At 39.1% G+C, this 25,800-nt stretch overlaps 1 protein-coding gene across 1 annotated transcript in view; it reads right to left on the bottom strand.

Moving 5' to 3' along the window:
• Positions 1 to 4,190: 4,190 nt before the first annotated feature.
• PDCL2 (phosducin like 2) overlaps positions 4,191 to 25,800 on the bottom strand; it is a 35,299-nt gene continuing 13,689 nt past the window's right edge. The window contains exons 4-6 of the mRNA XM_031664462.1: positions 17,434 to 17,577; positions 10,138 to 10,346; positions 4,191 to 4,383 (exon numbers count right to left, since the gene is read on the bottom strand). Coding sequence (XP_031520322.1) covers positions 4,229 to 4,383; positions 10,138 to 10,346; positions 17,434 to 17,577 — 508 coding nt within the window. The 3' untranslated portion in view covers positions 4,191 to 4,228. The remainder of the gene's footprint in view (positions 4,384 to 10,137; positions 10,347 to 17,433; positions 17,578 to 25,800) is intronic.

A 25,800-nucleotide genomic window follows, 5' to 3' on the forward strand; every position in this document is an offset into this window, starting at 1 on the left:
CGTTTACAATCCTTTAGCTAGACAGAGAGCGCTGATTGGTGCATTTACAATCCTTTAGCTAGACACAAGAGTTCTCCAAGTCCCCACCAAACCCAGAAGCCCAGCTGGCTTCACCTCTCAAAAGTACAAAGGAGAAACAAACTAAAATCAGTCGGTGAAATATGATGTGACTAATACTATTCTAGTGATTGAATACTTGAGAACCAACAAGAATATGTAACACTATTAAGTACAGCTAATACCTGTATAAGAAGATGCTGACTGAAATCTAAAATAAGGAACAAGTGCATGAAGTACCTCACCTTCTAAAGAGCTGCCGACATTTCGGGTCAGATACCCACTCCTTCACCCAAGGATAAAAGTTGGACAAAAAGGGATCTACCATAGCCAAAACCTCTAACTCTCTACTCTCAGACCATATAAGCCCAACACTTGGCAAGAGGGAAAAACACCTGAGAGAATCACTGAAGCCAGCCTCTTGGTGTGTACTATGGTTTTTCCTTTCCTTTTTATGCCTTACCCTACCCCAAGTGAACAAGACTCCAGCAGAATCAGGTGACTGTGAGGGAGGGAGAGTGGCATCTGATTCACTATCAAACTTGCTGATATTGCCTTGTACCTACATGAAACAGGAAAAGAGTTGGAGAAATAGCTGGCCAGGGAGTAGGCTGAAATAAAGCAACCTACATCTACCATGTGGTGTAGCAAGGATACCATGGTTGTGTAAGTTTCTCATGTGTCAATTGATGCTGTGTGGAAAATGCTGTTCAGATTTGAACCATCTTGACACCCAAGGGGGAAGGAAATTCTAGTAGCAAGAGGCTGGATTTACTTCTAGGAGAGGAAACTAAGAGAGTTAGCAGAGATAGAGCTAAGACTGGTCCATCTCTCATGTCAATCAAGGGACTGTGCAGTTGGGAAGCTGTTTCAGAGTTTCTAGGAGAACTCAATGTGCCCCATTAAAGAGTGAACAATTTGGATGCAGTATTCATTGTACAGTTAAGGGAAATTTATCCCTTTCATCCCTGTTCTCTCTCCCAGTCCCCAACAGAAGAGGGATAGGCCCTGAAAGTGTTACTGGTAGAGGGTCTTGACTGCAAGGTGTCCAAGTTCTTGGTGTTTTGAACAAAGAATTGGACAAAAGGCCCAGCAAAGTAAAGACAGAATAAAGCAACTAAAGAACGAAAGCAGGGATTTATTGAAAATGAAAGTACACTTCACAGTGTGGGAGCAGGCATGAGCAGTGGCTCAGAATCTTCTCCGGTCCAAATACCCCCTAGAGGCTTCCTATTGGCCACTTCATTTCATGAAGTGGTGGCTTGCACCAATCAGAGGCTGAGGTGAAGTTACAAAGTTGCAAAAGAACCCTCAGCAGGCAATCAGTCTGATTGATTGCGGACAGCCAATTTCCCATCTGCCAGACACAAAAGGTCGGGGTTTGCAAAGTAGCCTCTGCTCCTTTTGTTACTTAGGCATGGAAAGTTAAGAGTTTTCCTTTAAATCTAGCTCTAGGAAGGTGGCGTGAAACAGCCTTAGGTTCCCTGCCTCTAGACCTTATTCTCCTGCCTCAAAAGGAGAGGGAAAAACTGGTTAAAAACCCCACCTTTCATCTTCAGAGTTCCTTAGGTCACAAGTTCAGCCAGAGAATGTTTGCTTGGAACTGACACTGGAGTGTTCAACTAGACAGACTTAATAACCCACACTGTGGAATGGGTAAAAGAAGATGCTCAGGTTGCCTTTAAAGGATTTGTTGCCTAGTGCTTCTTGAATTTTAATGTGCATATCACCTGGAGATCTCATTAAAATGAAAATTATGATTCAGTTAGTCTGCGATGGGGCCAGAGATTCTGCATTTCTAACAGGCTCCTTAGGAATCCTGCTGATTCTAGGACCACATTTACCACATTCTGACAAAAAGGGCACTATAGAGAAGGGAGATTCAATACAGCACAGTTGGCAAGAATAGACAAAAATATTAGGATAAAATATCAATTTTTATAGATCAAAAAATGACTGAATATTGGCAATTAAAAAAACTTTGTACCCCATTGAATATTCATTCAGTAAAATGGGGAACAATATTACATATTAAATAATTTCTGCATATCCTGACAAATATTTTTACCCTAGTCAAATGAGAATGTATACATGAAGCAGTGTATGGAAGTAGTAGTGACCTGTGTTGGTAGGCATCAATCAGTCCTTGCTAAAAGAATGTGTGCGTGCACTTTGCTAAAGAGCGGGGCCAGAATCACAAGCAGCCAGTTCTAACATGATATACTTTTATTATTTTTACAAATGTTAGTCTTCAGAACTGTTTGTGGGTAAAAACTTACTGCCACCTGGTGGATCTGAGTTAAGACAAAGGGAAATAGATATCTTTTTTAAGCTCTCCTAAATACTATTATTATTTCGTTATTTTAACTTTAAAAAGAAAACAGATAAATATGTATTTACTTTTTAAAAGACTTCATTTAGGGGGACTTTCTGCATTTGGTTTCAATTGGAGGGGAAAATAATGTATATGAAAGTTATTTTGATAAATATGGTTATATGCATTAGATGGCATTAGAGTTACATTGTAACTGTAGAAGATGGCTCTTCCTTTCATTTCCACAGCTGTTTTTATCCTGAATAGTAACTTACCCATTCATTTCTGGAAGGTTCAGGAATTGGATAAATAAAACTAGGTAATTACCTCTCTGACATGTGTATGTAATGCTATAAAAAAGACCACTGTGTGTGACCTCTCTGAACTTTCCTCCATCTAGTCTCAAGATGTATATTTACTATCTCAGAAGAATTTTCCTAATCCTTCCCAGAATTAGATCAATTGATTTTTACCTGGTGAAATAAACTCTTATTACCTTACCCAAATGTGTATTTAACTTTCCTTCCACTTCATGGTTCTCTGTAGCCTCTAAGATCCCTAAATAGCAAGAGCCCTTTCTTGACTCAATCTTCAACTGCCTCAATTCTCACCAATTCATTTTTGTGATCTAGGCATTTAAACCTAGTCTAGATTCTCTCACAAATATCAGTGAACATCCATAATGAGAATTATGGATCACAAATACAAACAAAGTAGAAAAAAATCTGTTACTGAACTATTATATGCTGGATTTACCAACCTTTCAGCTAAATGTGATGTTCATTATTATGCCAAGATGAAACATCCTATAGGCCTTCTGCAGTGTACTAATGTATATTTTCTCATGATGAATTCTTCTGTGATTACTGTTAAAACATAGGTCATCCTACAATATATTTTTCTCACCTCTGCTCAGGATTTAGAAACTTACATGGTGTAGTGTTCTAATGATTCTGTAGTTTAACTATTAATGAGAATACTCAGTAATTTTCTAACTTGATAGTAACTACTCAGAACAATAATAATGAATACAGATTTTTTTATGTACTTTTCAAAATATATTAATTGCATTATGCTATTAAGTGGTTAATGTTTTAATAGGTAAGAGATTTCTAAGAAAAAGCTTTATGGTCATAAATTTAAAACTTTTTACTTAAGTCTCTAGATTTTAAAATGTGTTGACTTAAATAAAATTTCATGGTTTTCTTTCATTGCTTTCATTCGTAGTTCTCTTTGGAAGTGAGTAAGCAAGAAAGGTCTTGTAATATTTGTGTTTTTGTCCAACATGAGTTAGAAAAAGGATAAACCACAGAAAAATACTAAGGGCTTAATACAAATTCTGTTTTGTTTTGTTTTTTGTTTTGTTTTGTTTGAGATGGAGTTTCACTCTTGTTGCCCAACATAGAGTGCAATGGCGCGATCTTGGCTCATCGCAACCTCTGCCTCCCGGGTTCAAGCGATTCGCCTGCCTCAGTCTCCCGAGTAGCTGAGATTACAGGCATGTGCCACGATGCCCAGCTAATTTTTGTATTTTTAGTAGAGACGGGGTTTCTCCATGTTGGTCAGACTGGTCTCGAACTCCCGACCTCAGGCGATCTGCCCACTTTGGCCTCCCAAAGTCCTGGGATTACAGGCGTAAGCCACCATGCCTGGCTGCCAAATTCTATTTTTCTCAGAGGCAATGAATATTCTGAAATGCCTGAAAATTTTTTAAATGACATATATGCCATAATTCTAATATAAAAATGAAAATAAAATAAATCTGTTCATGAATTTTCTGATCCCTAATTATAAAAGCAGTCATAAGTAAAACATTCAGTACACATATACTAAAAGCTATTTACTGAATATTTCTCTCTATTTGGTATCATTATCACTGTTGGAGCTATCACTGTCATCATGAATAGAAGTGTTTCTAATTGAAGATACCATCATATCTACAATGTCTTTTTGGGGGTTTTCTTCCAAATCAGTCTGTATTGCTCCAACTTCTGCTAGCTTCCATTCAAGTTCTGTAATAAATAACCCATCATTAAGTCAGTTAAAAATCTTGAAAAAATGAATAATTTTTCATCTATATGAAATAGGAATTGACTCTTAGTAATATTACCATGGAAATGATGATATATTTATTTATAGTTTTTTTTTCTTTTTTCAGACAGAGTCTCACTCTGTCACCCAGGCTAGAGTGCATCTTGGCTCACTGCAACCTCTGCCTCCCAGGTTCAAGCGATTCTCATGCCACGGCTTCCTGAGTAGCTGCAATTACAGGTGCATGCCACCACACCCAGCTAAGTTTTATATTTTTTAAGTAGAGTCAGGGTTTCAACATGTTGGCCAGGCTGGTCTCGAACTCCTGACCTCAAGTGATCCCCCTACCTCAGCCTCCCAAAGTGCTGGGATTACAGGTGTAAGCCACCACACCCAGCCTGGTATCTTTAGAACTGGTTGACAGTAAAAGTGCTACAATATCAAAATACACATTAGATATAGCAAAGTTATACTTAAAGGGAGAAATTATGGTTAAACTGGTTCCTAGTCTGTTTTGTGATAAAAGAATACCTGAGACTTGAGTAATTTATAGAGAACCAAGATTTATTTCTTATACATCTGGAGGCTGGGAAGTATAAGGTTGAGGGGCCTACATCAGGTGAGGGTCTTCTTGCTGAGGTTATCCCATGGCAGAATTCAAGTGAGTTAGAGAAGGTGAATGAGAGACAACAAGAGAGGGCTGAACTCACTTCTAAAACAAACCCATCCTCATGACAACAACCCCACTCTGCAATAATGACATTAATCCATTCATGAGGGCAGAGACCTCATGACCTAATCACCTCTTAAGGTCCCACTTCTCAACACTGTTGCATTGGGGATTACTAATTTTGGGGGACACATTCAAATCATACCATTCCACCCCAGCCCCCAAAATTCATGTCCTCTTACATGCAAAATACATTCATTCTATCCCAGTAGCCCCCAAAGTCTCAACTTGTTCCAACATCAACTCAAAAGTCCACAGTCTCATCTAAATCAGATACAGGAAAGACTCAAGACACAATTCATACTCAGGTACATTTCCCTCCAGCTGTGAGCCTATAAAATTAAACAAGCTGGCCAGGTGTGGTGGCTCACACCTGTAATCCCAGCACTTTGAAAGGCTGAGGCGGGCGGGTCACCTGAGGTAAGGAGTTTGAGATCAGCCTGGCCAACATGGTGAAACGCCATCCCTACTAAAAATACTAAAAAAAAAAAAAAGAAAAGAAAACATTAGCCGCGCATGGTGGCAGGCACATGTAATCCCAGCTATTCAGGAGGCTGAGGCAGAAGAATCGCTTGAACCCTGGAGGCAGAGGTTGTAGTGAGCCGAGATCGAGATCGTGCCATTGCACTCCAGTGCGGGCAACAGTGCAAGACTCCATCTCAAAAAAAAAAAAAAAAGAAAAAAAGAAAAAGAGTGAAGTGAAATTTTAATAAATGGTGTTGAAACAGTTGCATTTTCTTACAGAAAAAAAGTAGATACATTCCTGATATGGTTTGGCTATGTCCCCACCCTAACCTCATCTTGAACTGTAGTTGTCATAATCACCACGTATTGTGGGTGGGAGGTAATTGAATCATGGGGGTTGTTATCTCCATGCTGTTCTCTTGATGAGAACTGAGTGAGTTCTCACCAGATCTGATGGGTTTTGTAAGGGGCTTTTTCCCCACTTCACTTGGCTCTCATTCTTCTCTTTCCTGCTGCCATGTGAAAAAGAACATGCTTGCTTCCCATTCTGTCATGATTGTAAGTTTCCTGAAACCTCCCCAGCCAGCTGAACTGTGAGCCAATTAAACCTCCTCTTTCCTTTATAAATTACCAAGTCTCAAGTATGTCTTTATTAGCAGTGTGAAAATAGACTAATACAATTCCTTACATCAAATCATACACAAAAGAAAAGCCCAATGTTATTCAAGACCTAAGCTCAAAAATAAAAATTTAAAACTCTTAGAAGAAAGTATAGAAGAATATATTTTTCACCTTGGGAATACAGAAGGGTTTTGAAAAGAAAGCACAAAAAGTACACAATAAAGAAAAAGATTAATAATTTTCACTATGCCAAATCATAACTTTTATCTGACAATCAAAATGAAATGATAAGCCATAACTGGTGAGAATATATTAGTAATACTATAAAAATAGTATCCAGAACTTTACACACACACTCATGCACACATACCCACTCTTACGAGTCAATGAAACAACATATGCACACATACACACTCTTATATCAATGAAAAAAACACAAATGACAAAATGGACAAAGTATATAAACAGGAGAGGAAATCAGAATGAGCAATGCATATGAAAAAATCCATAACCTCACTTGTAATGAGGGAAATCCACATTTAAACAATGAAATGATACCATTTCATATCCATCAGATTGACCAAAAAACCAACAGTCTAAAATTAACAAGAAGTGGTGAAGATGTGCGTATATCTTTAAACACAGATGGAAGGATAAATTGATACTTCCATTTATAGAGCAATCTATCAACTATCAAGTGAAGTTGAAAATGTGTATACCCTATATTCCCACAATTCTCCATATATCCTTGAGAAATTTTTACAGGTGGACACAACAATTGTCACAGCAGAATTGTTCATAATGGGAAAATTGGAAACAACTCACATTTCTCACAATAGGGGAATGATAAATTGAGGAATAGCTGATTATAGAATGCTAGACAGGAGGTAAAGTTATTGAATCAGACATATATGAAATAAACGAGATTCTGAATACTATGATTGAGATTTTTTAAAAAGCAAGTTGCAGAATGATATTACAATATAATGCCCTTTATTAAGTACTTTCGATTTTGCAATTAATTATTCCTTCTATTTCTATAGATATACTTAAGTTAAAGCATAACAATATAGACCAGATAGTTTCTCCTAAAATTAAAAATAGAATTATCATATCATCTAGCAATTCCATTTCTGTGTATATTCCCAGAATAATTAAAAATGGAGATAAGCATATTATTTGTACACATATGTTCATAACAGCATTATTCACAATAGCCAAAAGGTGAAAACAACCTAAGTATCCATCAACAGATGAAGGGATACTCAAGATATACTTAAAAAGGAAAAAAATTCTGATAACATGCTACCACATGGATGAAACTTGAGGACATTATGCTAAGTGAAATAAGTCAATCACAAAGGACAAATACTATATGATTCCATTTATATGAGGTATCTAGTGCTGTCAAATTCATAGAGACAGAATCTTAAAAAGGTGATTGCCTGGGCTGAAGCAACTGGAGACCAAGGAGTTTTTGTTTAATGAGTACAGAGTTTGTTACGTAAGACAAAAAAAACTTCTGGAGATGATGGTGATGGAATGTGAATGTGCTTAATGCCACTGAACTGTATGCTTAAAAATAGTTGATGGTAAATGTTATATTACACATATTCTACTACAATGTTTAAAATACACCGATAAATGTCATTGATATCTCCCTCTCAAAAAAAAATTAAATAAATAAAGGGACGAGATACACTCTAAATTCTTGATAGTTTTTGCCCCTAAGGAAGCAGGGAGGGGAACAGGACTAAGTATGAAATACAGGTAATTTCAACTTTATCTGTAATGTGTTTTTAAAAGATAAGCAAACAGGCCAGGCATGGTGGCTCATGCTTGTAATCCCAGCACTTTGGGAGTCAAATGTGGGAGGATTACTTGAGCCTAGGAGTTTGAGACCAGCCTGGGCAATATCGTGAGACCTCATCTCTACTACAAAATTTTGTTAAAAAAATAGTTAGGTGTGGTGGCTGGCACCTGTAGTCCCAGCTACTCAGGAGGCTAAAGTGGGAGGATTACTTGAGCCTGAGAAGTCAAGGCTGCAAGTGAGCCATAATTGTGCCACTGCACTCCAGCCTGGGTGACAGAGTGAGATGCTATCTCAAATAAACAGCTGAAGCAAGCATAAACAAATGTTCACATTTGTTACTTTTGGTAATTACTATGGTCCTGAATGTTTGTGTCCCCCTAAAATTCATATGTTGAAATCCTAATCCCCAAGGTGATGGTATTAAGAGGTGGGGACTTTGGGAGTGATTAGACCATGAGGGCAGAGCACTCTTCAATGGAATGAGTGAACAGAGAGGCCAAAAGGAGCTTGTTTGCCCCTTCCACCACGTGAGGTCAATGAAGAGGTCACCATCTATGAAGAACAGGTCCTCATAAAACACCAAATCTGTTGGCGCCTTGATCTGGGACTTCCCAGCCTCCAGAACTGTGAGATATTAATATAAAGTTTCTTGTTTATAAGCCACCCAGTTTATAGTATTTTTATTATAGCATCCCAAACAGAGAAGACAATAATGATTTCATGAATGCTTACTATATGATTATTCTATGTATTCTTTTATGTACTCTTATGTCGTTAATTTTTTTTAATTAAAAAGAAAAGATCCAAGCTACAAAAACAAGTGGTAAAACAAGGAAAGGCCTTAGAAGACTAAAAGAAAAATGGGAAACTTCTGGAAAAATTAAAGTGTCAGAGGTCTCGGTAAGGCCAAAAACAATTTTGGGGGACTGACAGAGTGAAAGAATACCTATTGAAACCAACCGGCCAGGCGCAGTGGCTTACATCCGTAATCCCATCACTGTGGGAGGCTGAGGAGGGCAGATCTCCCGAGGTCAGGAGTTCAAGATCAGCCTGCCAACATGGCGAAAACCCATCTCCACTAAAAATTACAAAAATTAGCCGGGTATGGTGGTGGGCACCTGTAATCCCAGCTACTCGGGAGGCTGAGGCAGGCAGAACTGCTTGAACCCAGGAGGCAAAGGTTGCAGTGAGCCGAGATCATGCCACTGCACACTAGCCTGAGTGACAGAGCAAGGCTCCGTCTCAAAAACAAACAAACAAACAAACAAACAAAAGAACAAAAACTGAAAACAGCCATTCATGATGGCTTTAACACAGTGGTGAGAGAAAATGATTTTTAGTTTTGTAAAATAGAGTTAAAGCACTGCCAAAAAATGAATGTATCAAAGAAATGACCTTAGGAAGTAAAAACAATTAAAGAAGATAAAAATAGAAAGTCTTGTGCTGTGTGCTAAGAAAAATAAAGTAATAGGAGGCATGGTCCCTGCAATTTTTGGGAAGATAAAATTCAAAGCGGATTGTTTCATCAACAAAATTAGCTATCATGCTAATAAGTGAAAAGTAAGATGCATTGAATATACACTATAGAAATTCAGTAGAGAAGAAAAAGATTATGAATTGGTTCAATATTACATAATGCAGTAAATAAAAATAGAGCAGACTCATGTAGGAATAAAGTTTGGATATGGAGAACAGAGAAAGGTAGAATACGTTAGGTACAAGCAGAGAATGTGTAAAAAAGTGTGATGGCACAAATGAGTTAACGTATATTTAGTAGTAGCTGAAGACCAGCCTAGTAGTGGCTGAAGACCAGCCTAACAAGAACAGAAACTAGAAAGCACTGAGCAATATAGTTGGAGAGGTGGGTGGACATTCTAAAGGAGAAGATTCTAAATTTTTAACTTACTTGAGACAGAGAACTATTAAGGATTTTAAGCAAGGGGCTGTTATTAGAGTATTACTATAGGAAAGTTAATCTGGAGGCATACAAAAAGAGACTAAAAGCAAGGAAAAAACCTTGGTACAAAGGAAGAAAACTTTTAGGATACTTGTTAGTTTCTGGATGTTTTCACCTATCATTTTTATAAACAAAATTTGTAACATTACCTTCCAGCTTGAGATTTATCCCTCCACATTCTAAAATTCCAATGAATTTGGCTTCTATCTGACCATTTTTATAAACAAAAATTGTTGGTAAACAATTGTCATGGTAGTGTTGAATACAGCTATTCACGATGGCTTTAACAAATTTAGTTTCTGGAAACTTTCTTGCTAGAAGACTAAGATGCTGGTTAACCAACAAACACATTGGGATGCTAAAAAGAGAAACAGTACACACAATCTTTAATAAACGGACTACTCATCTCAGTCTAATGAAATAAGTAAAATATCGCCATGGCAAAAATAAATCTTAGATTAATATAAAAACATGTTATTATCATCCTCTATTGTTACCTTTAGCAATGATGAACTGTATGTAGAGTCCTCTGGTTTTATTGCAAGCACCATTATAGCCTGGGAATGAAGCTAGCTACCAGGCAAGCTGATGCTTAACTTAAGGAAACTACATCCAACTGAGCATCAGTTTGGTTCAAGCAGGTTCCCAGTTTATAGAAAAAACAAAAACAAAAACAAAAACAGGACACTTCTAGGAAATCCTTTGCAGTTCTGAGTTGAAACAAAAGGATCCCAACTCTTGTTGCCATCACCAGCTTCTTTCCATGTAATGAGTTTACCATATCCAGAACTGTCTTTCCTGACTCCAACAAACTTCTCCCACAGTCTTTAGAATCCCACTCCATGTCACATTCTGGTGGCCCCATTATCCAGAACTATTCCTTACCAGAAATTTAATATTGATTGGAAGTGTGACCACAACCTCAGTTCTTCCTGCTTTATCACTTAATTCTCATCACACTCATTGATCAATTAGTTCCTTTTCTCCCATTTTATCAAACTTTCAAGTGAATCTCTTCACCTCTACTTTATTCTACATTCCTTCCATCTCCCTTGGGACCTTTGTTGGTTATTCTGCTTCCCTCTTTTCCTGTTTTCTCATCTTTCCTTCTCCAAAGACTCTTTCTCCATTTTATATAAACATACTCAATTTGGGCCGGGTGCAGTGGCTCAAGCCTATAATCCCGGCACTTTGGGATGCCAATGTAGACAGATCCTTTCACGTCAGGAGTTCAAAACCAGTCTGGCCAACATGGTGAAACCCCGTCTCTACTAAAAAATGAAAGGTTTTAGGGGCCAAGGGAAAATTTCTTTGCCCTCCGAAGGAAGGTTCACTGAAAGATCAACTAACAAAAGGCAGATTAATTGGAGAAAAGGCACACAAGTTTATTAACATGCACATGAGAGAGGAAACACAAAGTGATTACCCAAACCCTCCAATGAGGTACAGAAGCTTATATGCCATCTTGAGGCTACAGAAAGAATGGAGGCTCTGGCATGACCAAAAACGTGTCATTGGGGTAAATCAGGTTACGGTGACAAGACAGGCTATGGGAGGCAGAGAAGAGGAGGCCTGGCTAGCAAAAGTGGTCTTGTTATGTAGATGAAACCTTACAGGTAGCAACCCTTAAAGAGAATAGATGGTAAATGTTTCTTTTAGACCTTTAAAGGCATCAGATTCTCAGTTAACTTGGTCCTAGGTCAGACAAGGGAAGGCCCTCAGAGAAGGCCTGACTGCATGAATGCAGATTTTCTCTACAGTTGCAAATCTCCACAAAAGACAGCTTTAAGGGGTTACTTCAGTTTTGTTGGCTCTCTGAACACCCACCTCAAAATATGTCAAGAAAGTATATCTTAGAGTAAAATGTTTTGATTTTCTTCAAGGTGAAATGAGTCCACTAATATCTAATTCAGAGAAATTTTATAATTTTCATTAGAAATTTTATCAGAATGAAAGCTCAGTCAGTGGTACAACAGATATTTGTGGGATGGATCAGTAGTGTGAATGGCAAAAGGCAGGTAGGTATTGGTGGTGGCAGTGAAAAGTATAGATTTAAGAGAATATTGCATAACAGATTGTGATGCAGGGAGAAAGGGTTACCCGAAGAAAGTTCTGACAGCAAGCAGCAGGAGAACAAATTTGGTGTTGGGGCTGAGGGCCAGAATTTTAACCCCAGAAGAGCTGTAAAATATGAGGCAGACCAGTAACATCACAAAGCAAGTTAAGAGCCTATTTATGATATTCAAGCTTCAAAATATGCACTTGGGTATAAGAATAATATAAAAGCCCCAAATTAGAATTGGGGTACAGGCATAAGATTAAATAAAACCAGAAACAAGACTGACTTAAAGCTAAATCATCAGGCTTACTGGCCCAGGTTGAGTTAGATCGCTCTAAAGCACCTTAAGGAGGCTAAGCCTTCATTTGGATAAAAAGTGGGTCTAATCCTATCAATTTAATGGCAAGGAGGCATTGAAATCATAGAATTTAGGAGTCTAATCAACAAACACACACCACCTTTTTATAAAACTGAAAGAAAGTAGCTAAAAATAAAACCACCTTTGCAAAAACTTTAACAGTGAGAGAATTATGACAGTGAAAGAGATGTGATCTAACCAACTCCCATCTTCTCTTTAACCTCCAAACTGCCCAGAATCATTCCTGGACTTGGGCCAAGCTAACTTTGGGAGAAATTCAGTTTATAGTTTAAATGATAATAGCTTTTCCCCAAAACTAAACCACCTTTGTAAAAGCTAAGCAAAGACTAGGTTAGGAGGATGAGAGGAGCCTGAATTCTGCTAAGATACACACTTAAACAATTACCAGCCATTATTCTGGAAGTCACAAGATTTGCAACTTCCTCAATTACTCCTGCAGACAACAACCCTATTGTAGAACCTAAGATTGGCCTTTTTGATACATCTTTTAAGGTTTTTGCATTTCTGATGACTGATGCCTCTACCTGGACCCACCAAGCGGTCCTGTGGCCCCATACAGAAGCAGACTTAGCCCGCATGAGGACTGTATTAGTCCATTCTCATGCTGCATTATAATAAAGACATACCCAAGACTGGGTAATTATAAAGGAAAGAGGTTTAACTGACTCACAGGAAACTTACAATCATGGCAGAAGGGGAAGCAAGCACATTCTTCTTCACATGTGGCAGCAATGAGAAGTGCTGAGCAGAAGGGGAAAAGCCCCTTATAAAGCCATCAGATCTCAAGAGAACTCACTCATTATCACAAGAACAGCATAAGGGTAACTGCCCCCATGATTAAATTACCTCCCGCCAGGTCCCTCCCTCGACAAATGGGGATTATGGGAAATTCAGTTCAAGATGAGATTTAGTGAGGACACAGCCAAACCATATCAAGGATCATTTTCTACATCCCTATGATTGCATTCCCAACCAATCAGCAGTACCCATTCTGTGGTCTGGCAAACTATCCTTGAAAAACCCAGCCTCCAAATTTTGGGGGAGGCTGATTTGAGTAATAAAAAAACTCTGGTTTCCTGTTCAACCGGCTCTGCATGAATTAAACTCTTTATTGCAATTCCCCTGTCTTGATAAATTGGCTCTACGTGGGCAGCAGGCAAAATGAACCCCATTGGGTGGTTACAAAAACATAAATTAACAGCTCTCCTTCAACTTTATAATATTAAAAAGCTGTACGTAAATCCTTTTTTTCTGAGATGGAGTCCCGCTCTGTTGCCCAGGCTGGAGCGCAATGATGCGATCTCAGCTCACTGTAACCTCTGCCTCCCAGGTTCAAGCGATTCTCCTGCCTCAGCCTCCCAAGTAACTGGGATTATAGGGACACGACACCATGCCCGGCTAATATTTTGTACTTTAGTAAAGACAGGGTTTTGCCATGTTGGCCAGGCTGGTCTCAAACTCCTGACCTCAGGTGATCTGCCCACCTCAGCCTCCCAAAGTGCTGGGATTACAGGCATGAGCCCCAAGCCTGGCCAGTAATTCCATTGTTAAAAACTAAAGTTTTCTAAGGAATATTTATAACACAATTATTTTCTGTTATATTTTATAAATTTGGATTATTACAGATTAATTTTCAAAATATATGTTTTATACCAACACAGGAACATATTTTCTGTTTTTTTTTTTTTTTTTTTTGATTCAGAGTCTTGCTCTGTCACCCAGGTTGGAGTGCAATGGCGCGATCTCAGCTCACTGCAACCTCTGCCTCCTGGGTTCAAGCCATTCTCCTGCCTCAGTCTCCCACATTGCTGGGACAACAGGCATGCGCCACCAAGCCCGGCTAAAATTTTTTTTTTTTTTTTTTTTTTTTTTGATTTTTAGTAGAAATGGGGTTTCACCATGCTGGCCAGGCTGGTCTTTGACTCCTGACCTCAAGTGATCCGCCTGCCTCGGCCTCCCAAAGTGCTGGGATTACAGGTGTGAGCCACGGCACCCAGCCCCAGGAATGTATTTTCTTAATGTCCAGAAATCTAATATGTAACTACTTTAGAGTGGTCCAGAAAAACCTTCTGAGAAGGTCACAAATACTTAAAATATTATGAAACCACATCCTTCTTTTTGAGTCTATCAAAGCATATGACAATTTGAAGCAGACTAAAACACATGCAATCTCTTTATGAATTTTTTTAAATTATTTCTAAAAACTAGTAATTTATATGGAAATAACCATTAAACTAGATAATTTTACTTAGAAGCAATATCTACTCTGCTAACCACACAGGGTCAGAAAAACATTCAGTAAACCACTTCAGTATATAATATTTACCACAAACAGATCCCTGTTTTATAAATGTCAGTGTTTCTCATCCTTATCTGTGAGACCTACAAGCAGCATTTACAAACTGGTTAACCAAATAAATAGTATAGGTAATATGGAAGTGTGATTTCAGGAAATAACTTTTCTCTGAAGAATGCAAGTCCTTTTAAACATTTACACCCACGGACTCATTAAAATGAGACAGCAAGCCAGGCACAGTGGTTAACGCCTGTAATCTCAATACTTTGGGAGGCTGAGGCAGGAGGATCACTTGAGGCCAGGAGTTCGAGACCAGTCTGGGCAACATAGCAAGACCCCGTTTCGATGAAAAAATTTTAAAAATTGGCCAGATGTGGTAGTGCAGACCTGTAGTCCAAGCTACTTGGAGGACTGAGGCAGGAGGATCATTGCTTGAGCCCAAGCATTAAAGGCTGCATTGAGCTACGATCGTCACTGCACTCCAGCCTGGGAAACACAGTGAGACCCTGTATCAAAAATAAAAAGAGAGAATTACAACCTACTCCCTCCTTCACCTATGCATTCCTCTCTTGAAACTGCTTGCTATTGCTTGCAAGTAGCTATAAATCAACCCAATAATACATCAGACACTGTAATTTTCATAGTTTAACAATGTATAGCCAATCACTAATCAATGTCATTTCCTTAAGCCAAAGAGAATTCCTGACAAACAGCTTTGTATTAGTCCACTCCCTGTCCCCCTTTTATGTCTTCACAAACCTGCTCATAACAAAGGCTAAAGGGAGATCGTATCCAAGGTTACTTGGGTTTAGTCTTCTGGGCAGCTATCCTCACTTTGGCTCAAGTAAACTCTTTAAATTATATTTTGTGCCTCAGCCTCTTCCTTTTAGGTCAACACATTCTTTTAAAAACTTTAAAGCTACCTAAAAATTAATCTACCAAGAGTTTTAGTTATAATAAAATAACTTTTATGGGGCATTTTCTTTTATGCGGCATGTTGTCCTGTCAAAGTTCAACTCAGGAACTGCAAAGTATAGCCCCATACAGGCTACACAGGGTTATATACAGGGCTATAATTTGCATAAATTGCTCTGTACATAATTTCCCCAAGAACCTAAAGAGAAAAAAAAATTATTATTCAGAGATTGAAATAAGGACAGTGAAGGTTGCTGTCATGGCCTCTGTTCCTAGAACGGTTTATAGCTCTGAGGCAGAGGGGTAGGGACCTAAAGCTAGAAGGACTGTTTGAATGAGAGAAACAGAGTTGGGGAAAAGTCTACTTTCCCTATTTACTAGGCAAGGCTGGTGAGGCCTAGCAACAGTGGATTATACCTAGTACCACCAGGTATATTTTTAAATTAACTGTCTTGGAGGAATGGGGGAGTATAGGAGTGCAGGGGAATTGTTCTACTAGAAGAGACTTAAGAAAGCTGATATATCTAAATGTGCTGCATAATTCTTGATTGACTCCTTGTCCAAAACACATGTATTTATAAAAGACATTTTTAAGCCACTTGGGAAAATCTGAGTAAGGACGAGGTATTAGATGGTATGAGGAATTACTGTTAATTTTGTTAAGTGAAAAAATGGTACTGTGGTTATGTAGAAGAATGTTCTTGCAGGGATTCGTAATATGCCACACCAAAATAAGCCACTCTGGCATAAGGATTATTTTGAGCTAAAGACAACTGAAAAGAAACAAACACAAGAAAAATATTCTCCACCCAGTAACATCCTCACTCTTGTCTCTACCAGGAAGGGGAGGACACTCTTAATCACTGGATAAAGCTCTAGATTCTTATCATCCCAGTGAGGCACCAGAGGAATCTGTATAACAAACCTTGCTAAAACAACCTTTAATTTCTATTAAATCAAACACTCTAAATATTGACCATATAGATTCAACAAGTTGAATACATAGTTTCACCCATGTATTTACCATCCCACAGTTTGTTATTCCTAGAAGCTCAAAGACCCTTTCTGTTGTCTTATCACATCTCTATAAATTTGCTGTTCTTTTGTTAAGAGACTATATAAGCCCAAGCTCTAACCACCACTTTGAGTTACTTATCACTGAGCTCTCCTATGTGTATGTGTAATGCACTTGTTAATAGGCTTCTGTTTGTTTTTCTCTTGTTAACCTGTCTTTTGTCAGTCCAATTTGTAGGATCCCAGCCAATAAACCTAAAATGGGTAGAGGAAATAGAACTTTTTTTTCTTTCCAACACCTTTATGTTTTGAAGATGCATGCTGAAGTACACAGGAATAAAGCATCATGCTATGGTCAGTTTACTTTCAGTTTACTTTCTACAAATGCAAATATACACACACACAGATACAATTATATAAATATGGCAAAAGGTTACTTGTTGAATCTACATGGTCGATATTTAGAGTGTTCATTTTCTCATTCTTTCTACTTCTCTGTATTTTTGAGATTTTCTAGAATAAAAAATTTTTAACAAAACTACCAAAGAGTGCTTATTTTTCTAAAAAGTGTGACAAGTTCCTGAAATTAGAAATGAAAGGATCTTAAAATACCTAATTTAATCCCTGAAGCCGATGACTATCAAAAACTCTATGGATGTATATGTGTGTAATATATAGTTGCTTTTTCTTGAGTACTGTCATACGCTTTGTAAAACCTTAAAACCAAAAATATGTCTTTTAAAATAGTAGTATATTAACATTTTGAAATACTATGATCTTACCTTGATCTGTATAGATGAATTATAACCCACACATCTTTTTCTGCATTTGTGACTTCATTCACATACTGATTTCCAGAAATTTCTCTTAATTCTCCAAATTTTTGTTTTTTCTTAAGAGCTTTCCATTCCTGTAACCGCTTCTCTCTAATTAAAACATGAAATTAAATTACATAAGAATACTGTCATATTCTTAAGGTCATTCTCATATGTAATAACAATTTAGGGCAATGAATATAATGTCTATACATATCAAACACTTTAAATGATGGGATATTAATGAATGATCTTATAAAGCCAATTTCTCTTTTTATATGCAAATCTGTGTTATCATGGATATTGAAAAGCATAAGAAGTTTGCTATTGACTTTTAAATTTGTTTGTATTTAAGACTAGGTTTAAATCATTAACTGTCTTGGAGGAATGGGGGGGTGCAGGGGTGCAGGGGAGTTGTTCCCTGCTATAGAGAGTTTATCTGGATGTTGTGCCAACAAATTCTCATGTACAAGTTGAATACTTCATTAAGGAGAATAATGATATCCAACATTTACCAAGTGCTTGCTATGTTGCCAGGCACTATTTTAAATACATAACATTAATGAACTTAATCCTTGTAAAAATGTTACAAAGCCAGTACTATTATTATCCCCATGTAAATGTTAGTAACTATCATGCTAAGATGATCTTCACTTTGAAGCTTTTGTGGATATTTGCAATTATTTATTATAAACATAGATTTATTATAGATAGAGAGGTAGTAGAGGAGAGTGATTATGAGCTTGGATTCCAAGGTCAGACTAAACTGGGTTTAAATGCCAGTTCCAGTACTTGTTAATAGCATAAAGTTGGGCAGTTATTTAATCTCTCTACACTTCAGTTTCCCTAACTGTACATGGGAATAATACTAATAACTACTCACAAAGGATTATTGGGAAAAAAATGAAATAATACATGTAAATTTCTTAGCAGGGTGCCTGACACACTGTGAGCATTCAGTAAACATTGCTACCTATTTATCTATCCATAGAGAACCTTGCAACTGTTTAAAAAACCCAACTTTCTCAACATCTACAATTTGACAGTTTTGCTGTTGAATGCCTGGATTCATGAAGCAAATCTAAATGGTTTCTGACATGCCTGCAAGTTTATTAACATTTAATGATTCTATACCTCTAAGTTTGCTGGGAGTATTTACTCCCTTTCTTTCTCTGTATACTAACCATATTTTCCCATTTTATGTATTCTTGATGCTCTGGCATCTGGCACATTGCTGATTCTGTAGAGTCTGCCCCTCCCAGGGCTCGTGAACTCCACGAAATAGCAAACACTCTTCAAACGCAAACCAATCAATCTAGGGCCCATACCCTCAATCACTTCATTTATCAGACTGAGCCACGATCCCCTGCCCTAATCATCCCAGGGCCAGGTACCAAATAACTAGAGATAGCCTCTACAGCCCAGAGCCCACCAAAATTATTGAAACTAGCCAATCCTAACTCTACTTACCCTGCCTAGCCTTGCTTTTCCCATAGAAACCACAACAAAAGCCTTATGCCCAAGCTTTTCCCCTTGCTCCTTCTGACTTCTGATCAATTCAGGTGCTTCACTGCATGGCCCCAGTGTGGCATGATGTGGCATGCACCCCTCCCCTTGGAAACTGTGAGTAACCAACTATCCTTTCAATAGCAACCATCTCCTGACATACTTGAATAAAAACAAAACCCTGGGTATATTTTAAAACATTCTGACCTTATTTCACATGCTAGAAACATTTCAAGTAAAACCTCTTACTTTACATAACCAGTAATCCAAGCAAAATCAAACCTAGAAGAAAATGCCAAGGATAGTAACCCAAGGCTGGGGACCTCTCATAGTTTTCAAATTGAAGTCCTTCAATTTTTCCTCCACTGGCCCAGATATTTGGAACCTAGAGTTACTCCACTGTTCTTCTGGGAGCCCTACTTTGTTTGTACCGAGTATCTAACTTCCCTCAATTTGATCTTACTGGCTTAACATCTTTCAGAAATTTCAAAATATTCTTATTCCAATGATGACACCATGCTCTAATTAATGGTGCAACTATCAATAACTTCTCTTCCTCCTCCCCTCTTCCACTTCTTCCTCCTTCTCATTTTTCTGTTATTTCAACTAATTGGGCAGGGGAGAACGGTAAATACACGGGCTGCTTTTGCCATTAAGAGTTCACACAGTGTTCAATGGCGTGCATTTTTCACCTAACAATCCTATCATTTGGGATTCAGTTGCATAAACAGAAGGCCCACTAGCTATTTTAAGCAGAAAGGAGCTTAATATGGGGAATTAAATACTTTATCAACCCAATAAAAAGAAGGAGCAGGCTCTAGGCTGGGATACCAGGCATGACTCCCAGAATAACATGCAAAACTGGTCGGCCAAGGCTTTCTCTACCACAATCCGGAAACTAGGGAATCTGGAACTACCACTCCATTGTTGGCTTTACTATCAGACTATTCTGAGAATCAGAAAGCCAGTGTAACAACTTTTGTCTCTAGAACCCTATCTTCTCAGTAATAATCTAAGGATGAGAAATTGTTGCCAAAATAATGGCTGCATTGGATACTATGCTCCATACCTGGATGATGGGTTCAATCATATCCCAAACCTCAGTATCATGCAATGTACCAGTATAACAAGCCTGCATGTGCATTCCCTGAATTTACAATAAAAGTTGAAATTATAAAATAAAAAAAAAAAAGGCTCCAAAACCATGATGCAAATTCTACATCAGTACCACCTAAATGCATGCTTTGTGTGTTTCTAATTATTATTACTATTATTATTATTTTTGAGACAGAGTCTCGGCTCTGTCCCCCAGACTGGAGTGCAGTGGGGCATCTGGGCTCACTGCAAGCTCCGCCTCCGGGATTCACGCCATTCTCCCGCCTCAGCGCCCAAATAGCTGGGACTACAGGCGCCCGCTACCACGCCCAGCTAATTTTTTGTATTTTTAGTAGAGACGGGGTTTCACCGTGTTAGCCAGGATGGTCTCGATCTCCTGACTTCATGATCCACCCACCTGGGACTCTCAAAGAGCTGGGATTACAGGCATGAGCCACCGTGCCCGGCCGTGTGTTTCTACTTCTTTCCCCAGTTAATTTAGTTCTGAAGTCACATTCCCGGTGAAATATCTAAATCACATCCTTTACCTTTACTGCAACAAAGTCTGAGAAATATCATGTTAGGGTTTTAGCTTCAATGGTACTGGAATACACCAACAGAAAGGGGAACATATGTCAAAAAGGCCAATTTAGTATTATATGACACCAACAATATACTTGTTTATTGCTATGCATAAATTTTTTTCATCCTTTTAGCTAGAAGAGCTTCTGAACTGACTCCCTTGTTATTTTATAATTATCTACACAATAACATTTGTCTCTTCTTGTTAGAATATTACATCTTTTTTTAAAAAAAAATATTGTCCTAAGCTACGGGCTACGACCTATAGTATGATGTTTAATAACAGATGAGGCGCGTATGGTGGCTCAAGCTTGTAATTCCAGCACCTTGGGAGGCCAAGGCGGGCACATCACTTGAGGTCAGGAGTTCGAGACCAGCCTGGCCAACGTGGTTAAACACTTCTCTACCAAAAAAATACAAAAATTAGTTGGGCGTGGTAGATGTGCCTGTAGTCCCAGCTACTCCAGAGGCTGAGGTAGGATAATCACTTGAGCCCAGGAGACATAGGCTGCAGTTAGCTGAGATTGGGCCACTGCACTGCAGCTGGCACAACAGAGCAAGACTCTGTCCTTCTCCTACCAAAAAAAAAAAAAAAAAAAGGAGTAATTCGTTTTTTCCTCATACAAGTTGTTAAAATTTTTATCAAGTAAAAAAAAGTTGTTACTTTAGTTCAGTTTGTTTGTTTGTTTTTGAGACAGTCTCGCTCTATCACCAGCCTGGAGTGCAGTGGCATGATCTCAGCTCATTGCAAACTCTGCCTCCCGGTGTGTCTGGAATTGGTGGGTTCTTGGTCTTGCTGACTCCAAGAATGTAGCCGCAGACCCTCGCGGTGAGTGTTACAGTTCTTAAAGTGTGTCCAGCGTTTGTTCCTTCTGATTTTCGGATATGTCCACAGTTTCTTCCTTCTGGTGGGTTCCCGGTCTCGCTGCCTTCAGAAGTGAAGCTGCACACCTTTGCGGTGAGTGTTACAGCTCTTACAGGCGGGTGCATTTGCAGTTGTTCATTCTTCCTGGTGGGTTCGTGGTCTCCCTGGCTTTCGAAGTGAAGCTCCAGACCTTCACGGTGAGTGTTCATGACTGAAGCTGCAGAGCTTCACGGTATTGCAGCTCTTAAAGGCAGCGTGGACCCAAACAGCGACCAGCAGCAAGAGTTATTGTAAACAACAAAAGAATAAATCTTCCAACCTTTGGGAGAGGGCAGAGTGAGTTGCCACTGGCCGCCGCTGGCAGCCAGCTTTTATTCCCTTATCTGGCCCCACCCACATCCTGCTGATTGGTCCATTTTACAGAGAGCTAATTGGCCCATTTTACAGAGAGCCGATTGGTCTGTTTTGACAGAGTGCTGATTGGCGCATTTACAATCCATTAGTTGGACACAGAGTATTAGAAAAGTTCTCCAAGTCCCCACTAGGTTAGCTAGATACGGAGTACTGATTGGTGTATTTACAAACCTTGAGATAGACACAGGGTGCTGATTGGTGTGTTTACAATCCCTTAGCTAGACATAAAAGTTCTCCAAGTCCCCACTAGACTCAGGAGGCCAGCAGGCTTCATCCAGTGGATCCCATATGGGGGCTGCAGGCAGAGCTGCCCACCAGTCCCCAGCCGGGCCTGCACTCCTCAACCCTTGGGCTGCAGATGGGACCAGGTGGCAGGGAGCAGGGGGTGGCGCCAATCGGGGAGGCGCCTACCCTGCGGAGCCCACGGCAGAGAGGGGGCTGGGACATGGCAGGCTGCAGGTCCTGAGCCCTGCCCCATGGGGAGGTGGCTGAGGCCCAGCGAGAATTTGAGCGCAGCGCCTGCAGTGCTGGGGTACCCTGCGCAACCTCAGCAGCTGCTGGCCCGGGTGCTAAGCCCCTCACTGCCGGCCGCTCCCAGTGCGGCCCGAGCCCGCACCTGCTGGAACTCACACTGGCCTGTGAGCACCCCACTGCAGCCCTGGTTTCTGCCCCCGCCTCTCCCTCCACACCTCCCTGCAAGCAGAGGGAGCCGGCTCCGGCTTCGGCCAGCCCAGAGAGGGGCTCCCACAGTGCAGTGGCGGGCTGAAGGACTCCTCAAGCCCAGCCAGAGTGGACGCAGAGGCCGAGGAGGCACTGAGAGCGAGGGCTGCTAGCACATTGTCACCTCTCACTGCGTTCAAGGAATTCTCCTGCCCCAGCCTCCCATTTATCACTAGTTTTTTAAAAATATTTTCTTGCTGTTTTGTTTTTACTTTAAATGAGAAATTTGCTTTAAATCAGCACTAACAAGTACAGAATTTCTTAAGAACAAGTAATATTTTTAAACATTACTGGTTCAGGTACAGAAATGAAAATAATGCCATAATTTGGTGGCAACTAAATTTGTGATTTTGATGTGGAATATATAAATAAAAGAATTTCTATTTATGGTATCGCTCTTCAGTCTCTGGTAGAGACAGGTAGGGTGATCATCATTATAGCTTTCTCTTCTGGGGAAGCTACATTTACCTGGAAGACTACATTTGCCAGCTTGCCTTGCACATCATGAGACTAGATTACAGCCCATGGCACATGAGTGAAAGTGATATATAAATTTTGATGACTCACCCCTAAAATGTTCCATGTGACCTTTCACATTTTCTGATCCACACAACTGCAAATAAAGGTTTCTGAGATTATGTAGCCCCTAATGAAACAGCCCAGGTTCATAGTCATCACCTGGAGGAGAGCTGCTCAGGAGAACGATAGGACAAGCATCAAAGAGTTGTGCAACCATCACCACTACCTAATTCAAAAACATTTTCATCACTCCACAATAAACCCATATCTATTTGTAGTTACTCCCTATCCCCCATCCCAGGCCCTGGTAAACAATAATTGCATTCTGTCTCTATGACTTTTTGTACTGGTTCTTTCACCTAGCATGTTTTCATCCGTGTTGTAGAACATATTGGTACTTCATTTCAATTATGGCTGAATAGTATTCCACTGTATAGATATATCACTTTTGGTTATCTTTTCATCAACTGATGACATTTAGATTGTTTCCATTTTGGCGTTATTATGAATAATGTTGCTATGGCCATTCCTATACATGTTTTGAATTTTCTTGGGTATATACTTAGAAGTGGAATTGCTGGATCATATGCTAACTTTACATTTAACCTTTTGAGGATCCACCAGACTGTTTTTCAAAGTGGTTGTACCATTTACATTCCCAATGGCAATTCACAGGGTTCCAATCCCTACCAACTTATTTATTATAATCACCTTAGTGTTTGAAGTAGTCTCCCAATGTGGGGTCTTCCCTAACTCCAATAGTGTCAGAATTGAAATGAATTGTAGAACACCCAGTTAGTGTCCAGGAAGTTGGAGATTTTGGTTGTGGGGGACCCTGCCCCAACATTTCATGTCAGAAGAGGTATGAGTAAAACACACCAGAGGAACTAAAAAGTACAGTAACTAAAATAAAAAAATACATTGGAGAGTTCCAAAAGCAGATTTGAAGAAGCAGAAGAATCAGCAACCTTGAAAATAAGACAACTGCAATGATCAAATCTGAGGAACAGAAAAAAAAAGAATGAAAAAAAATAAACAGGGCCTAAAGGGTCTATGGTTATCAAGCAGACCAACACACATGTTGTCTGAATCTCAACAGAAAAGAGAGAGAGAAAAAGCATAAAGCATATTTTAAGAAATAATGGCTGAAAACTTCCCAAATTTGATAAAATACAGGAATCTGTAAATCCAAGATGTTCAACAAACTGCAAGTATGATAACAGTATGACAGACTCAAAGACACCCACGTGGGGATACATCATAAACTACTGAAAGGCAAGAAGAGACAATGAGAATCTTGAAAGCAGAGAGAAGCAAGTCATCACATACAAGGGATCCTCAATAAGACTATCAGCCAGTTTCTCAGTACAAATTTTGGAAGCCAAAAAGGCAATGAGTTGATGTTTTTTAAATGCTGAGAGAAAACAACTGTCAAGCAAGAATTTGATATTTGGCAAAACTATGCTTTAAGAATGAGGGTAAATTAATGCATTCCTAGATTTAAAAAAATAAAAATAAAAATAAAAAGACATCAAGGGACCTAGATCTGCCTAAAATATATGTGAAAGGAGTCCTTCGGGCTGAAATGAAAGGGCACCAGATAGTATCCAAAGCCACATGAAGAAACGAGGAACATGGTAAAGTTAACTACATAGGGAAATATAATAGCCAGTATTACCATTTGGCTTTTACATAAGAAAATGTAAAAGCCATTATTGGAGTTGGTTTTTTTTTTTTTCTTTTTGAGACAGGAGTTGGTTTCTTTTTTTTCCCTTTTTGTTGCCCAGGCCGGAGTGCCGTGGCGCGATCTCGGCTCACTGCAACCTCTGCCTCCCAAGTTCAAGCAATTCTCACACCTAGCCTCCTGAGTAGCTGGGATTACAGGCGTGTGCCACCATGCCCGGCTAATTTTTTGTATTTTTATTAGACATGGGGTTTCACCATGTTGGCCAGGCTGGTCTCGAACTCTTGACCTCAGGTGATCTGCCCACCTCAGCCTCCCAAAGCACTGGGATTACAGGCATGAGCCATCATGCCTGGCCTACCGTTGGTTTCTAACTTCTCTTTTTCTCCTGTATGATATAAGAGGCAAATACATAAAGCAATAATAATAAATCTATGTTAATGGATGCACAATATATAACAATGTAGTCTGTGACACTAACAAATAAGGAAAAGGATAGAGATGTGTTTACATGCTATTGAAGTGAAGTTGGTATTATTTAAAGTAGGCCATTGTAAGATGTTAATTTTTATCCTTAGGATAATCACTATGAAAAAACTAAAAGATATACAGAAAATGAAAGAAGAAGGAGATAAAAATCGTACACTACAAAAATCAGCTAACTGTGAAAAGAAAGCAGTAATGGAAGACTTAAAAAACAAAAATTATATAAGAAATACAGAAAACACCTAAGTAGCAAAAGCCATTCCTTTCTTAACAGTACTTACTTTAAATGTATGTGAATTTTAAACTAATGTGATTAATCTCCAACTAAAGGCAAAGATTGGCAAAATGAATCTTTAGAAAAGCATGTTCCAGATTTCTCAGTCCTTTTTTTTGAGACAGAGTCTTGTTCTGTCGCCCAGGCTGGAGTGCAGTGGCACAATCTTGGCTCACTGCAACCTCCGCC

This window comes from Papio anubis, chromosome 3 (genome assembly GCF_008728515.1).
Source record: "Papio anubis isolate 15944 chromosome 3, Panubis1.0, whole genome shotgun sequence".
NCBI classification, from domain to species: Eukaryota; Metazoa; Chordata; class Mammalia; order Primates; family Cercopithecidae; genus Papio; species Papio anubis.